This window comes from Mycteria americana, chromosome 8 (genome assembly GCF_035582795.1).
Source record: "Mycteria americana isolate JAX WOST 10 ecotype Jacksonville Zoo and Gardens chromosome 8, USCA_MyAme_1.0, whole genome shotgun sequence".
Taxonomy (NCBI): Eukaryota; Metazoa; Chordata; class Aves; order Ciconiiformes; family Ciconiidae; genus Mycteria; species Mycteria americana.
In genome coordinates, this window is record NC_134372.1 from 18,915,113 (window position 1) to 18,932,205 (window position 17,093).

General features: G+C 37.6%; 2 protein-coding genes across 3 annotated transcripts in view; both read left to right on the plus strand.

Moving 5' to 3' along the window:
• Positions 1 to 4,891, plus strand: part of DOCK2 (dedicator of cytokinesis 2) — a 221,710-nt gene extending 216,819 nt beyond the window's left edge. Inside the window, exons 50-52 of the mRNA XM_075511018.1 lie at positions 1,445 to 1,565; positions 2,602 to 2,744; positions 4,141 to 4,891. Of these exons, the coding sequence (XP_075367133.1) occupies positions 1,445 to 1,565; positions 2,602 to 2,744; positions 4,141 to 4,215 (339 nt within the window). The 3' untranslated portion in view covers positions 4,216 to 4,891. The remainder of the gene's footprint in view (positions 1 to 1,444; positions 1,566 to 2,601; positions 2,745 to 4,140) is intronic.
• Positions 1 to 17,093, plus strand: part of SPDL1 (spindle apparatus coiled-coil protein 1) — a 367,882-nt gene that overhangs the window by 260,658 nt on the left and 90,131 nt on the right. The window lies entirely within an intron of this gene.

The window sequence follows — 17,093 nt, forward strand, 5'->3', positions numbered from 1 at the left end:
GATATTACTCCTTTGCTTAGGAAAAGAAAAATATATCACATAGAAGTCTAGCTGTCATAAAGAGAAATATGCAGGATGCAGAGATGATCTGCCCTGCCATGAATGAAACCTGCAAGATGCTGAGCAGGAAAAAAATCAGTGGAAAAATCAGGACATCCCTACTTGCTTATGATGACAGATAATATAGCCCTGAAGTTGCAAATTCTGAAGCTTGGTTAGCTTAAAATGGAGTACTATATTGGGAGGGTTAAGCTAGATTTCCTGTGGAGAGGCAATTGACTGTGCTGACATTTCACGGCAGCTCCTTGCAGTCAGGGCTATTTCAAAAGTGATGAGCCCTGTACGTTTTGTACCTTGTTATGGAACATGCAGCTGTTAGAAAACTGCAAGATTGCAAACAGTGTTCCTTAAATGGTGCCAGACTGAAGTTTGGAAGCACTGGCATCTCTCGCTCCATAGATCATCTGAGTGCTTTTATTGCACTGCTAGATCATTAGAATGACTTATATAACTTATGTTGTGCCTTTTTTTTTTTGGCAGTTTAATTCTCAGGAGACTTTTCTTCTTTTAGTATAAAAAGAAATCATTAAAAAAAATTTTAAAGATGTTCTCTTGATACACAAGCCCCATCTAAATTAAAATGTCAGGCAAGAACAGATTGTTGAAGTATGTGGAGAGAGCATAACTCATTTGATCAAAAAATTTTGGAGGAATTGTCAAAGTGAATTCAGTAGAAAGCTAAGATTCTTTTGGGAAACAAGGAGAAACTTATGGAGGATTACAATTGTTTTATACTACGTGTCCTTGTACAAGAGAGAGGTATAAAGCACAGTCATGTTCTGAGAAGCATTAATAGACAAAAACAAGCAACAGCTTTGTCTTTTGATTAAATTAGATAACACATACACCGAACTGTGGGAATCTCACTACATATTGAGTTACAGGATTTTCTTTTGCTTCAGAAAAATAGTGATAAGCCTCGCAGCAGCCGAGCTGGCTATGGTAATGCAATAGGAAAAACATTTTCAAAACTTAATTTTACTTTGCAGATCACAGTCAGAGCTGGCTGATGATATTATTCCAAAGATGTTGTAGGAATACCATCCTACAGTTCCAGATTACAGAATCTCTTCTAGCTAGCTTTTTTAGGGTAATGTTTTTTCTATGTGGAATGAGAAGTATTTATCTAACTATAAATAATCCGCAAAATTGTTACATGTTTTTAGCTAGTATATAATATTACATGTGGACCCAATTCTACTGCTTCTAGTTACTTTTATTGTTTACTCAGCAAATAATCCCATAAAGAACTTGGGTTACACATGATAGTTTGTTTATTAATTGTTTTATTTTATGCTTTTATTAAACAAAATATTATTTTGCTTAGACCTTTGTTGCTCATATCTCAGTTCATCTTAATGGCATTTTTTTTTTCATTAAACAGCTGTCAAGGAAATATGAGTTCATGAGTGACACCAACCTCTCAGAACATGTAGTGGCACCTCAGAAAACATCTGTCCTCAAGCAGATGAGTTCTGTCAGTCGTTCCATGCCAACTATCCCAGGTAAGCTGCTTAAAGTAAGATGAGAGTTCTGCACTTCTTTATTGCTATGTTAAGAAAACATAGCAACAAAGGGTTTGCTCCAAGCAGAGCAGGTAGCTCACCCTATGTGGCTCTGTGCCTCTGAGACAAAGATTACAATTTAAATGTGTATTGTGCATGTGAGGCTGGACTGCTACTACTGCTTGATAACACTGTGCTACCTAGTGCTGGCATGCAAATTCTAAAAGTGTTGCTTCTGGAGCTCTGAATTTTGCTTCCTTGTATAGTGTGAGCATTCGCCCTGCCTTGAAACAGGCAAGGTTTATTCATCTTCTGTGCTTTGTAGGGTCTCACTTGCAGAAGCAGGGGCTTCTGCAGTCTGTCCTCACAGCTGAAGGCAGCATTTGAAACAGGAAGGAGTGCTCTGTATTTTGCTTTGGCAGATGAATATCCCCAAAGGTTGCCCCATAGTAGGGTTTCAACTTCTGCTTTTGATGTTAGAGAGGAATCACATAAGGCTCCCTCACAGCAAGAGGAAGGGGAAACAAGATAACTGCCCACTAGAAAGACTGACAGTTGCATGATAGAGCAGGAGAAAGTGTAACTGAAGGTGGAACTCATCCCTAGGCCAGGGTGTATAGAGAAAATATGCCCTATTTCAATATCCTTTACCACCCACTTCTTCCATAGCACATCCCATTTCTTAGCCTGCACTTCACCTATCCCTCTCACTGTCCCTATCTTTCCAGATGCCTGCAACAGACATTTAGCACAACACAACAGACTGCCATGGCCCACTTCTTTTTCAAGTATTTATCTATTTTTTTCTTCTTTGACCAGATTAGTTCATTTTTTTCACCATTCAGTTTCAATGTAATCAAGTTTAGTGCTTCCACATTACTTATTTTTGTATTCTAAGGGTATAGTTAGATTAAAAATGTTGCATTTCTTTCTAGTAATTGCGGTAGTTAATTATTTTGAATTCTGCTTTATCTTATGCTCTGACTCTCTTTTTTTTGTTTTTTTTTGTGTGCAACCAATATGTTTCTATTCTAAGGATTAACTCTGTCCATCAGCCCTGTGGCACCTGATGAAACAATTGCATCACATAGGTTGAGTCAACCAGTGTTTCCTTCCACCTCAGATGGTGACAAGAAAACCTTCAAAAAAAAGAAAGTGAACCAGTTATTTAAAACAATGGTAAGTTCTGTGTGTTTATGGGAAAAAAGAAAGTGTTACCTCTTCAAAAATTCTGTGCTCTGAAAATTATGTAATTTTAAAATACCATAAGATCATAAGTCAAACTCTTACTTTTTTTTTTTTTTTCTTATTTCTCTCGTCAGAGAGAGAAGTGGAAGCTCTTTCAGGGAAGCAAAAATTTGCCTCTGGCTGTGCTTTCTGGAGTACAGATGTACATCTGTGTTTAAAAGGCAGGCTTAGATGTGCAGTTCTGCATCTGTACCACAAGAGGTCTCATCTGACCTACTGATTTTCTCTGATTTGCTTTATATAACATCTATTAGCAAACGAGGAAAGCAATTATTTCTTGTTCAATTTAATTACATTGGGTAGTTAGCACTAGCATCGGAGTAAGGTAAGCATAGCATATATGGCAAAACATGCACAGTGTGAGTCAATTTCTGATATCAAAGATGTTTATTTGAAAGTAGAAATTGGCTTACACTGGAGTCATTAATGTTGCTTAAAACAGGTTGCCTTCCTTTAGAGTAGGAAACCTTTCACTGATTTCTGTGGAAATTTCACAAGATTAAAACTAATGAATGTAATGTAGTGTTTGAAAGCAAAAAATGTATATTCAGTGCAGATATTAAGATTTAAAAGTTTTAAAGTTTTCCTATTTTTTCAGGTAGTAGGAGGGTGACATTTAATGCAGACGCTGGTAGCTACTGATATGCATACTGCATAAGCATTCTGTGACACTTGTAATATTTTACATATCAACTCTTCGCTGATCTTTCAAAGCAAAGGTTTATTTTTTAAAAAATTTTGTTTCTTTTTTCTGGTGAATAGGTTTCATTTTCATCCATTAGTTTCTGCAGTCTTTTAAAAAATATAGATAGTGCCTTCAGGGACCACAGAGCAACATTTAGGAAAATCTGCATTTAGATGTGTTCATAATCATATTTTTCTGGTAGGAACAAAAATAACCTATTAATTTGAAGTCTGTAGGATTTCACTTATATTCAATTTATCACATACATGTTCTTTTCAGACCCAGGAGTAACAGCTTTTCAGCATAATCTCATCCACTCACATTTAAACCTAAATAGCATATAAAATAAGGAGGACAAAATGTCCTTTTTTACAAGTCTGAAAAAGAAGTGAATAAAGCTAAAAATCCATTTGTAAAGTGTTTCACAGCATGAGTGGAATCGTGTGGACAGGTTTAAATACAAGTTTATGGTTTTGTGGGATAGAGAAATTAATTCAAAATGTCCAGGGTTTGGTCAATGTCTTTTTTCCTCTAGCCACAGCTTAAGGCCACAAGCTAGTAATTAATATACATATTACTGAATCCAATACAGTAGTCATGTGGCATGTTAACATGTGGCACTCTGTTCCTCTTTTTTTGCAGCGCATTTCCAAAGTTCTAGAAGATGGAAAGCAGTCTGTGGAGCACCATTTCAAATCTTCGCCTACAGATCTGTAATTCATTCCGTTACAAGGCCACTTGTCAACTGAAAATAATTATACATACATATATATCCTATTTTAGAGCACCATCTACTCTAAAGAAAGGCACTGATCACATAGATGGCTAACAGCGGATATGAACAGCAATATTCATGGGCTCTGATAAGTTACTTGCAATACAGATATAGCAATAACATTTGAAGAAAATACTACAGGATGTGCCCGCCAGGATATGGAACAGAAGTTTATTGAGCCTCTGGTTATACAGGTCAAAGGGCATTGTGTGTTCCCTGGTGACAAAACTTGTTCCTGGGAAGAAAGATGTATTAAAAGGCCATCTGTAATTCTTAGTATATAATGTAAGTCAGATCCTGCTCTTTTCAAAGAGCACAGAAGTTATCGTTTTGTGTAGCTTGTGTAGACATACTCCAGCTATCTTTAAGCTGGCAGTGTAGTCAAGGCAACAGATGGCTCAGGACAAAATAGCCGCTAACAATTTACCCTGTGGCTGTAGTTGGATTTACAGTCCTCAGATCCCTCTGCTGCTCCTACCACACTGCTCTGTATCCTCAGTCTTTCTCAGGGTGACGTCCATGACTGTGAGACCGTACGCCTGAGTTATTTTCAGAACAGCGGCTATTATGCTGGAAACATGCAAAAGTTTATTTACACATGTACAAATTGATATTACATCCAGCAGTATGATAAACAAAAGCTGCATTTTCTGCTGTTCATCAATAAAATGTTAAAAATTTATTTCAATTGCCTTGAAACTTTCTCGCTGAAATCTCTAGGTGTCATTGTATATAAGGTAATAGTTTCTTACTGACAGCAAATGGAATTCTACAGGTCCAAGTCTTCTGCTGTCCAAATTGATTTTCTGTGTGTCTCCAATTCATGAGGTAGAGTTGGAAGATAATGCCTTATTGGCATGAAGCTAGACAGCACTGCAGGTCAGCATCTCAGGGTTTTTTTATAACCTGTCAGTTCTTTCTAAAGGCAAGCATGTTATCCAAATATAAAGGTTACTAAAAGGTGAGTAATTGATTTCCTTCACTCATCCCTTTATCTTTCAGACACTTACATAGGTTTATATTCATTAAATAAAATATGACCATGTATAGTGTTGTGGATGGGAGAGACTGGCCTTGTTACTATTTATATGGATATGGGAAAGATGAAGAGGTTAAAATTATTCCATACTGATTGGTTGAATCAATGGAAAGGTATCTTCAGTTTGTTCTAAGCCTAACTATTTCTATAAACACTTTTACATTCAGCATGAATAGTTTATTTAATGAATTTAGGCTCTCTTTGCAAGTTGTCAGTGTGAAGCTGTTTTTTGCAGAAATAATTAGCGATTGTTTTCTGCGAGAGGATTGAAATATTTACCGTTGGAACTAATACTGCTCCAAGAAATACTTTTCACTAGAATAACTATAGAGAGCAAAACGTAATGGGTCCAGTCTTAACACTAACTACAGTGTTTGTTGGCATGGATACTGACAGACTTTTTGGCTTTTCACAGCAACTTGATACTGCTTCTGAGGAAGCACAGAGGAAGAACAAGGCTTTTCTAGGAAAAAAACCCCTCAGTTTAATAGCGTAGGTTATCTGTGAGTGGGAGAAAGTGAAATGTTGAGGGGTGCATGTTTTACATCTTGCTAACGTGAGGGAAGAAGAGGGAGGGTACCCAGGTTGTCCTTCAATATTATTTGCAGATATGTTGAAGAAATATTGATATCATAAAATAAAAAGTATTTTAAAAGAAAAGGTTTGGTTTTACTGGGAACGAATAAGAAAAGGATGATTTAGCAACTGTTTATTCTTTGTAAAGATACCTGTTAAAGGTTATCTTTTGCTTATTGTATCTTGCAGCTGTGTTTTCATGTGAGAGTGGAATAAAAGAGTCTTAGCTCAAGCTGTTGTTATAAATTATAATTAAAGTACTGTGATTCAAAATAAAAAAGTACAAAGAATAGAAGGGAAGGAAGAGCGCAGAAATACCAGGAAGGCAGGAGCACAATTTCCAAAGGAAGTATGGTGTTGAGCGTTTAGCTAGCGGTTCAGGATTCATGCTTGTGTTTTTCTCAGGTTTTAGTATAATTTTTGATGAAGAGTTTAGATTTGCACTTAAATTACCAAATATCAGCAAAAATCTTATTAGCTGTTCCATATCACAGATTGTCCTCTTCTTGCCAGCCCACTTTTGGATCTGTTTCAAGCCTGAAAATCATGTAAATCAACTCTGAGCAGAAAAGCAAAATTAACTAAGAAAAAATAACTGCCAAGAACAGGGCACACATGGAACTGGAATTTTCAGGATGTTTGGACAACAAGCTCCAGCCATTCACAAGTTTCCAGAAACTGCGGATACTGACATTTAGTCCAAATAAAAAACATAGCATGAACAACAAGTGATGCTCTGGGATAATAAAGTGCAAGTATGGCAATCTGGCAACATCTGTTTAAAAATTAAGTCAGCACTGATTATTGTCATTTCTGTCACAAGCTAAACAGGCCTCTAGTTCACGTTTGCAGAGGAAGATCTACTCAGGCGGCACAGAACTTATGTGTTTAACGTTCTTTGATGTGAAGAACAGAGGGCAGAAATTTACTCCAGAATAGGGTCAGGCTTTGGCTGCTGTCCCAGGGAATTAATGAAGCAGGGATAGCTTCACCTGTAATCTGTATAGCCCTACCACCTCTCACTATGCAAGGTAAGAAAAGCATTTCTGGACACAACGATGTTTTCATGTGCTTTCTGTATCAGAGTTTATGTCACTTCTCTCAGACATTTCAGATAGACTGGACAGTAACAGTCTGGCTTTCTGGATTGCACGGCACTGAGATAACGATTGGGTAGCGCGAGTCTGTAATAAATTATGTCTAGCATGGGGTAGGAAAGACTGCATGTGCAGCTAAGATTTTATGTGCTGACCTGTAGAAAGCTGTTACATTGCAACAATGTAATATGCATTTAAGCTGCATGCCATGTATGTTCAGTTAGCTAGATGTCTGAATTTCAGACACAGGCACCTGGGCTTTGTCTCTCATGGAGGGCAACCCTATGTTCGTAATAAGGGTCTAGCTCCAGAAGAGCTGCTGTGTCTATGCAGCATAAGGTGTGGTCGTAGGCAGCAGATGTTAGGATTCTGTTACATCAAGTTATTCTCAAGCGTTCTTTAACTAACTTGGGTATCCAACCTGCCCTTGTTTGTGCTATAATGAAACTGTCCAAGTCCTCATTATGAAATTATGGCTTAATTATTCGTTTTGGGGGGGAATTTAATGCTCTTAAAATTTCAATAAAAATTAGCTGGGGTGAGCTATAGGAAGGTGTTCAGAGTAAAGTCAATAAGAATCAAGTTTCTGAGCAGGAAGAAGTTTTATTAAAGATTTTACAAACCTTAGGAATGCATTGTGTTCTTGAACTGAGAATTAATGTGTGATAGACCTGTGTATTTGTTGCAGGTACTGCTTGACATTGAGCTTTTTATCTGTATCACATGTAGTCTGTAATCTTTTTTATTAGACAATGGAAATTTTGGGTGAGTAGAATCATAGAATGGTTTGGGTTGGAAGAGACCTTAAAGATCATCTAGTTCCAGCCCCTAGTGGGGGTAATGGGTGCCATATTGGTTATTATATATGGAGTCCACAAACACACTAGGCGTCATTTGATCTCTGCTTTCATTATCCTTGTTGATATTGCTTGGTCTGGCTTTGGGCTTTTTCTCTAGTTCTCAGATTTGTTTCATCAGGTCCCTGACCTTTCTTTAAAGACTCATTAAGGCAGGATTCTCACTCTCTGTCTTGGGACACCACAGTCTTGCATGGGAGAGAAAGAGGATTGGATTTCATCATAATTGCGGAAGTGCAGAATTTTAAATTAACAATTTTCTCCTTTTCTAGCCTGTTCATAGTTGATAGAAGGTCACAACAAACAAGTTAAATTAACTCAGACCAATATGTTAAACTAAAGGCAGTACAACACTGTGTAAGTAGATTTTCCTGGATGTGTTACTAATGCATCACATGAACGGTAGCCTTAGTAGTGTAGAAGACTCCGAGAGTCTGGAATGTGTCCAATTTCATCATGTTTAAATTGAAGGAACCTTGTGCCGTCCTGGTCTCTGCAGAAAAGAACTCATATAATCAACAGGGTGGACTATTCTGCTTTCCATATGAGATTTGAGATGCAGAGGCAGTTTGCTCCCACAATTACTGATATAAGGAAGCTGTAATGGAATAACAGTGGAAAATTTTCCTCAATCTGGAGGACACCAAGTAGCCAGGGTGGTGATGAGGAGTTTTTAGCACCAGCTACTGTATTCTACTCAGTGTTTTCAGGCAGCAGCTGTTTTACTGTAAAAACTGGCTGAAGTGCAGTTCCTAACCTGAACTGGCAAAAAGCAATAACCCTGTGCCCAAGCACTTGTTCACAGTTCTTAGAAGAGCAGGGAATGGGTAGACAGGTTAATGCTTTTGTGTCATGTTACTAAAGTTATTGAAATCTCATTGACAAAATGGATTCAGAGGTTGAGTTTCTCTCTTTAACCCATTTGATATTCACAGCTTTTGTTTGGCTATTTTGCGGCTTCCTTCATTGCTAGTGGCAATGGCAGAGCAGACTTTTTCATTCAAAATGAGTTGAAGATATGTGCAAGGAATCCTGCAAGAAAAACATTTGCAGTGATAATGGGAAACTGTTGAGGAAGTGAAGTGGACTTAGATGGTTTGACTTGATCAGTCTGAATATGAAGTCTTTTAGCAATTCAGCAATTGATGACTGGTAAATCACACAGTACAATCTATACCCAGAGTCATTATGAGGTTTTACATTGATTGCACTAATGAGCATAAATTTCTGCTTTGGACTAGGAATTGTAAATTTACTGTGGACTAGTAAATCCATAGGAATTTTATTGTACTTACAACTACACAGATTCTGAATCAAAGCTGCTCACTAATGTCACAATATTGCTACATCTGTATCATGTCTGGCTGATTATCAAGGGATTTTTATTTCAACCCAAGTAAGAGCAATGGAAGCATCTTTGAAATAATGATATAATTTAAATCACTAAAAGCTAGTCAAGCTCCCAAGTAGGTCTGTTCCACCCTGATCATGGGATGAGGGCACTTTTAAACAAGAAAAGCTGTTAAATGTGTTTTTAAAATAGAAAGGTAGGACAGAAGAAGGTGGTTTTGTTTGTTATTAAATCTGGTTTCTATTTAAGTCAGCTGAGGTCCAGGAGTTGTGTTTAAAGCCATCTAATCACATAATTCTCTATGCTAACTTGCTCTTCCATTTTGAAGGATTTTAGCTTAACTATCATGAAAAGACCAAAAGACCCTTTTTTGTTCCACCTTCAGTGCAATACTATTTAAGAGATGAAATATTTATCCCAGAGACTGGTTCCGTATATGCCAACCTCAATGGGAATCATCTAGACCTAGGGCATTCTGTTTAAAACAATAGCACAGGTCAATTCTCCAGAATGTAGGAAAATAAAAGGCATAATTTTAGCCAAACACGGGATCCTTCTCATGTAGAAATCAAGAGAATTCAGCCAATTTAAAGCCAAATTGCCTTTTGTGTCATCGCTTTTTTTAAAAAAACATTTCTGAGGAGGGAGGAGAAATAAACAAGGATCCTTTCCCTCATTAATTTTTGGAGGTGTATATGTCCATCTTGTTACATAAATCTTTTTTTCCGAGGAATATGGAAGCCTCCATGAAAAAAGCTTGCAGCCATCTCCTATCCTGGATGCCTTGGAGTAGTCACTAGTATTATAGTATTTACTTATATTTCCCTCCCAGAACTGAGTTCCTACTTGCTCTTAGGCATTCAAGGTCCTTTTGAAAGGGAACATTGAGCAACATTCCAGGGGCTGCACTCAGTTGTAAGGACTTCAGCACTGGCAATATTTACTGCTATGGGGTGAGGAGAGTAGTTGTTCTTTATTGACTCAGTCTGTAATTTTCTATTCTGATTTGCTATCATGATGCAGTGTGTGCTAAAGATTAACACTGTAAATGAATAATTGCTCTGCAAACAAACCTCAGGTAGGCCATGGCTTTCATAAACTTTAAAATGTTAGATAACTTTAATGATGATTTTGAAGTGAGGACAGTTTGATTGGGTTTTGGATCGAATTATCCCTTTTCAATGTAGTTTTTTGTCTTCCAGGATAGCAGAAACCTCCACTGTGATTCTTTCATATGGCTGAGCCTAGAATTAGACAGCCACTGTGAGTGTCTGTGCTTTAAAAAATACAGTTTCTGTGTTAATGATTTTTTCATGCAGTGTGTGCTGCAGCTCCATATGCCCCATTGTGCATGTGGGTATTCAACCTGCATTTACTAACAGGTTAATGAGAGAGGCATGAACGATCCTCTATTCACAGTTAACACTTCATAGGCCTTCCCATTAACTTGAATTAGTTCAGCTGATAGTAGGTGGCTGTTGATGGTGTTACAATGGGTTTAAGCGGTTATTGATTCAAAAGGCACAGGAAAGGTGATAGGAATCAGAAAACAGTCATTTAAGGTATCTATGCTCTGAGTTGGCAGACCGGCAGCCAAAAAACAGACTTATCTAGGTGAAGTAGTAGGAATCTTGCACTGGTGTTCTAACTAGAAAAAGTCTAAAAAATCTCCATGTTTGACAGATATTTTGAGGGAATATTTTCCCCAGAATATTTGCAGGTGTTTTTTCATACGTAAGGAAGCAGTCCTGGATAGGGGCTGTTGTTTTAGATGCAGCTCTTTTAGCCAGGAATATTGTATTTTATCATACAATAAAGCATGTTATGGTTGGATACCTGGATTCTACAAATATTGAGGAATGTGAAGTCTTTACTACATGACCTCAATTGATTTGACACACTCAGCAATACTTCAGTAGTGCTTTGACACAATCAACAGTACTAATGCGCAATGCCTGAATTTGTAGAATCTTTCTTAACTGCATTTAGACTTCTTCCACACTACTATTGGAGATCAACACTGGAAAACAAAAGAGCAAAGGAAGCAAACCTAAAAGACATTCGTCTCTCAACTTGCCAGAATTTCTGCACAGAATTTCAAAGCAAACGAAGGATTCTGATATGAAAAAGTTAAAATGTTTACATATATCATTGGTTATTTTTACATATCCCAGAATTACAAATCTAGATCTATATAATATTGCTAAGGGAACAGTGATCACGCCAGTATAAAAACTTGTTACCAAGTTCTCTCTAGAGCAGATCCGGACTAATTCGATACATTTTCAAAAATCGTCACTAGGGGGAGATAAGTAGTTGCAATACTTTGCCCATATAATAGTACTCAAACTACTGATCTGTCTACCCAGACACCGGAAAACCGAAGTGGAGCAACTGGAAGTGCAAGGATTATTAACACTGTAAATCATCCTATGCACAAGTTAGATGATCTTAGTTTACTGCAGTTAAACCCTGGTTACATTAAAACAACCTTAAGTTTATCTATGACTGGGTGTGTCCATAGAGTAGTTCACTGCACTTACAACTGTACCAATTCACTTATCAGTTTTAGTTGCTAACTAGTTTTCCCCAAGTGTTTGTGTTGTGCAAGTACCAAAGGGTGTAGAACACTGTGAACAAAACATAAAAAAAAAAAAAGGAAGCTATGTTTTCTGAAAAATCCTTGGTTCTAAAAAGTCTTTTCAATGAGATCTCCATTTAAATTGTGGAGTGGAAGGAGCTGATTTATCCTTGATGCTATCCAAAGACCTTAATGCTGAAATCTGACTGAAACAGAAGTATTAGCATGTTACTATTTTTTTTTTCTGTAAATCCTGTTGTGCATCTCATTGAAATGCACAAGAATTTAAACTTTGAAGGGTTTTGGAAAGGTGTACAGATTAATTTCCTTGGTAAACACCACTGATGTTCATACAACACCTCATTTGATTTTAGCACCATTTATTTCTAGTATAAACAAACATTTAGTGGCAGGCATAGAAGAATAAGCAGATAATCTAAAAGAGGCAAGCATTTCAGCTGTTCAGAAGCTGGTAGCAGCAGTGAGGTTGTCAAAGTATGATTGATTGAAGTTTGTACCAATTCCCCATAATTCAGAGATGCTTCAGATTCTAACACAAGAGAAATTTGTTGCAGAATCTCTCCATGTCTGGTTTAGACTTGAGGTATCCCTCTGTTGCAGGGCTGAGCATGTCTGTGTATCTAAATGCAGCATATCCATGGGAGCCATAGGCAGCCAAATGGAAGCTAGAGATTTCTTGCCTGCCTACAGCCTGTCGTGACTAATACATGAGTCAAGGGACACCTAATCTCCTCTACCATATTATATGTTGGCAAGATGGTGGACGGTCTTTGTTGAAGCAGGAGTTATGATTACTTTTATTATAGTTCTCATGGTCAGAAAGCAGCTACTAGCCCTTATAAGGTTTTACAGTCTTCTAAAACCCCAGTTATAAAGTTGCTTTAAAAATTCACAGTGGTTTTGTTCTGAAAGACTTTAAAAGTCTAAGGGCATTCTAGCGTTGCAGCATTTATGGCACAGATCCAAATGATATTGCCTTTTCCATTAATTTCATGTTCAACCTGCATTTCTAGAAACAAAGCTCAGTTCCCTTGTTTTGCAATACTGTATTTTACATTTCCTATGCTTTTGTAATGACCTTGAGATGACATTGTTTTGCCTGCTACACCTTGTTTCTTCTGATGGTGTGGTTTATTTTCTGCATACTCTGGGCAGATGGTTATTGGAGTAAGACATGAAGACTTCTACAGGTAATCTACTAGGCAACCAAGAACACAGATAATTTGTCATTATGTGAAAATGTCTTATTGATGGACACTGAAAGGTTTCTGAGTTCAGTGTGTGAATTGTTTGAAACAAGGTGGGTTGCCTGGTATACAGAGTTGTAGATGAACTCTTTTCTTTTAAAAACAATTTTTCCCTCTTCTTTGTGATCACATGAAGAGCTTCTATGAACTTTTCTTCAGCAAGGCATTAAGGTGTGCTAATACACCAGGACTGGGGTTATACACAATGTTAACAGTACAGCCTAAAGCTTCATATCCATTAAAAATAGATCTCTGCACCATGCGATTATCTGGCAATATGTATCATGATCTGGATCAAGTGTAAACAATCAATTTGATTTCTGACTAGCTAAAGTACATGATGCAGAGTGCTTTATGTTGGCTATATGAGGGACAAATGACATGCAATACGTTATAAGGTTTGCCAGGATGAAGTTAATACTACTACAAAATTTTGAACCCGAGACATTAGAGTGGGTTTGCATTATGTCGTACTTTGCATCATGCAGGCAGGTGCTTTTGATCTGAGTTCTCTGAAACTGTCACACTGTGAAACAGCATAATGACCTAAAGGTGCTTGTGAGACTAGCAGGTATCATGCTTTATTTTGCTTTATCATTTTGAAAGACCCAGTTAAGAAGGTAGGTAGGAGTATCTCAGCCACAACATTACAAAAGTGTACAAAGAGTTCCCCATATTATTCTCTACTTTTTGACCCCTGTGTTTTTGTGTCCTACTGTGTGCTGGTAGGTACACACTTCTCCCAAGTCATCGCATTGCATTTCAAAAACACTGAATGTATAGGTTACTGTGGAGTATAAGTAAAAATGCTGAGGAATCCCAGTTTTAATGAAATTAGTTTGAACTTTTCATAACCCAAGATTTCAGACAATTATGGTTTCCCTTGTAAAAGGGCAATCAGCATGAAGAAATATTACTGTTGGCTGGAGTAGAGAGGTACATAGGAGCTGACATAAAAAATCCTATGGAGAATGACAGTTCTGCAGGGGCCCAGCCTCAACCTTGCAGATTTTGGAGCTTCGCTTAAGAAATCGAGAGGAGCAAACCTTTATATAACACAAGAGTTGACAACAATCTGTGGTTGATCAGGCTTCCAGCTGGTACAGACATGCACTCAGGGCTGTACAATACTGGAGTAAAAAGAAATGTTAAAAACATGATGCATCCTGCCTACAAAGACCTCACCAAACCAAATGCATTTGGAAGTAATGATCACTGAACTATGACTCCAGCATCAGCCTCCATTTTATTTCTAGAGTTTTTCAGCCCTAAACATGATCTGTTAGCACAGCTTGGTCAGCATATCAGCTTTTCCCAGCCTCTTTGTATGGAAGCCTCACCATTTTTCCTTCTTTCTCCACTTCTGGGACTGCTACCTTCTCCTTCCAGCCCTGCCAAGAACAGGAGTCTCAGTGGTGAGGACCCCAGGGCAGTATTCCTGGCTAAACTCAATTAACTCCAGTTCTGACCAGCCCTGCTCAGCAATCACAGCTTGAGCAAAGTTTATACTTTCATTGCTGCCTTTTGCCTGCATATGAGCATCTGCACCTGAAGTGCTGTACAGGAACATGTATTGCAGTGATTCTCAAGCAGTAAGGTGTGCCCATAGTACTGACAAAGTACCATTTTTACTGGCATTGTTTATACTCCAATCTGAGTAAATCAGGCACAGTCAGTTGGAAGAAAAATGTTGCTGATCGGATCGCCTCTACGCTAGAAACTGTGCCAGCACACACATGCCAGGGAGCGATCAGACCTTTGCACTTTCTTTCAGAGCTCCGTGGGCAGAAGTCTACAATTGTCTTTGTACTTCATTGCTCTAAAACCAGTACTTCCCATTCTTCACCGCAGCCCTTGCTTTACTTAGTTCTGTGTGATATTTTGCTCAGATGTCACATCAAGGTAGGTCTGGTAGTAATGTGCATTCCCAGACAGCTGCAGAGCACAGCTAGGGCTGACCTTGCTAAAATGCACTGCAACCAAAACTTCATAAAGATTAATTTGTGGAGGAAGTTTTACAACCTTCATCAGTCTCTGGTTGCAGAAATAGTATTTTTTTCCTTTGTTAAGCCTGGCATATTTTCAAAGCATGTATTCACTCAGCACCTACTTCAGTGTATTTTAATTGTAACTATGTTTGCAGAGCACCTCAGGGAATAAGTATTTAGATGCCACTCATCAAAGTCCATGATGCAGCTAGCTGAATTTTTGCTTCTTGGAATAAACAAACCCTGAGCGGTAATAAATTTGCAAATTTGCAAGTTTTTCTTGTTTTCGGGGGGGGGGGGGGCAAAAATGTAATTTGTTGAGAGGATCAAAAATTTATTATGTTTACTTTTCACACTATATTCTGTGTCTTAGTTCATTGTAAAAGTGTTTTTACTCATTTGAGCATTTCTTAAATACTTTGTTCCATTGACTCCTGTAAAAAATGGGGATTTTTTATTAGCAATATTTGTAACATTAATATTTGCAGGACTACAGATATAATTTTAAAATATATCTATATGTTAGTGAGCTAATTAGGAAGCCATAGGCAATGTTGCTCGAAGAGCTTTTTGCATGTTTGTAACTCAGATTCTTATGGGGAAAAAAAATTATTTCAGATAGCTTTCTTGAGGAGGGAGGTACTCGCATTATTATTTCCTGAAAAATGAATCATCATTTGGATTTTTTTGTCCAAGTCACCTTTTGCACAGCAGTTGTCACTTATATAATAAGCCAGCCCACTATGTTCCACTTAACTTTTGTCTCTTTAACGTGTATCTCTGCATAGGCTGGTTAGCATTTACAAACTCTGAAATCTCAGTCATTCAAATTAAAATAGCAACTTGTTTGTCCATAGTTACAGTACAAATTATTTTATGTGCAGTGAAAGTATGTATTTTTTTAAATAACAGCTGTAGACATGCATTTCTGACCTGGCAAATTGGCTAGCTTTGTCACTCTGTACTCAATATTTCACTTGTATTTCCAGTGAAATTTTTTTCATAGCTTTCAAAGCAACAACAATATGAACATGACATTGGTGAATCACTAATGCTTAGGGAGGGGGGAAATCTTGGTGGTGCTGCAGCACAAAAGATTAAGTGAATTGATGAATGTGTGACGAAGCAAAAAAAAGTCTTTGGTACAGCCAGGAATTCAAATCTACAGGTCAAAACTCATGTTTCTGCAGAAATTATAGGACTTGAGCCATCTTAAAGGCCTTGTCATACCAGGACTTTCTTTAATTGCCTGGGTTATTAAGGCTGAGTCAAGTTCCAAATGAATGTATGCACCTTAAACATAAAAAAAAATATGCAAATATAACTTCTGAAGGGAACTGCAACTATGCTTTTAACTGCAGCGCAGTCTTTCATGCAGTGACACATTTGTAAGAGCTGTTCTCATTCTGAGACAGGTGTTGGTGAGATTGCAGCTCTCCTTTTTCCTCCTTCAAAAGTGCAGGGTGCCATGCAAGGCAGTAAGTATTTTTCCAAGTTATAAAAGGGCTAGAGGTTTTTCCTTGTTACTCAATTTTAAGGAATCAACTTTTGTCTGTGTAGATACAAATGAAGTTATTGGAACTTAGCCGAAAAGAGCTGTGCTGAACCCTGCCTCCCTCCTGTTTGGAAAGTCTGCTAAGAGGTTTTATGAGCTCTCTGCACCAATCCTGCAGCAAAGAGGAAGCAGCAAATAATGATTTCCCATCTCAGTTCAACAATTTAAGCTCTAAAGAAAGGTTTGATGATTAAGCTTGAAATTTTTTTCTCACAAGATTAATCCTTACATTAGGGAGTAATTCCATTTATATCAGTAAGATTACTCACGTGAGTAACCAGCTACAGAATTTGCCTGTAGTACTGTGATTGCCTAGGGGGAAGTACAAGCAACTCTGCAATTAAAATTACAGAAAGAAAAGGAGGTCTGACCTTTTCTTTTTTCTTTTTTTTTTTTAAGTATATATATGTGCCTACCGTTTCATTGACGAGTGACAACGGCTCTTCTATTCTGAGGTATTACTAGCAGCAGCACAAAATAGCTTTTCTTTAAAAAGAAAGACATACTA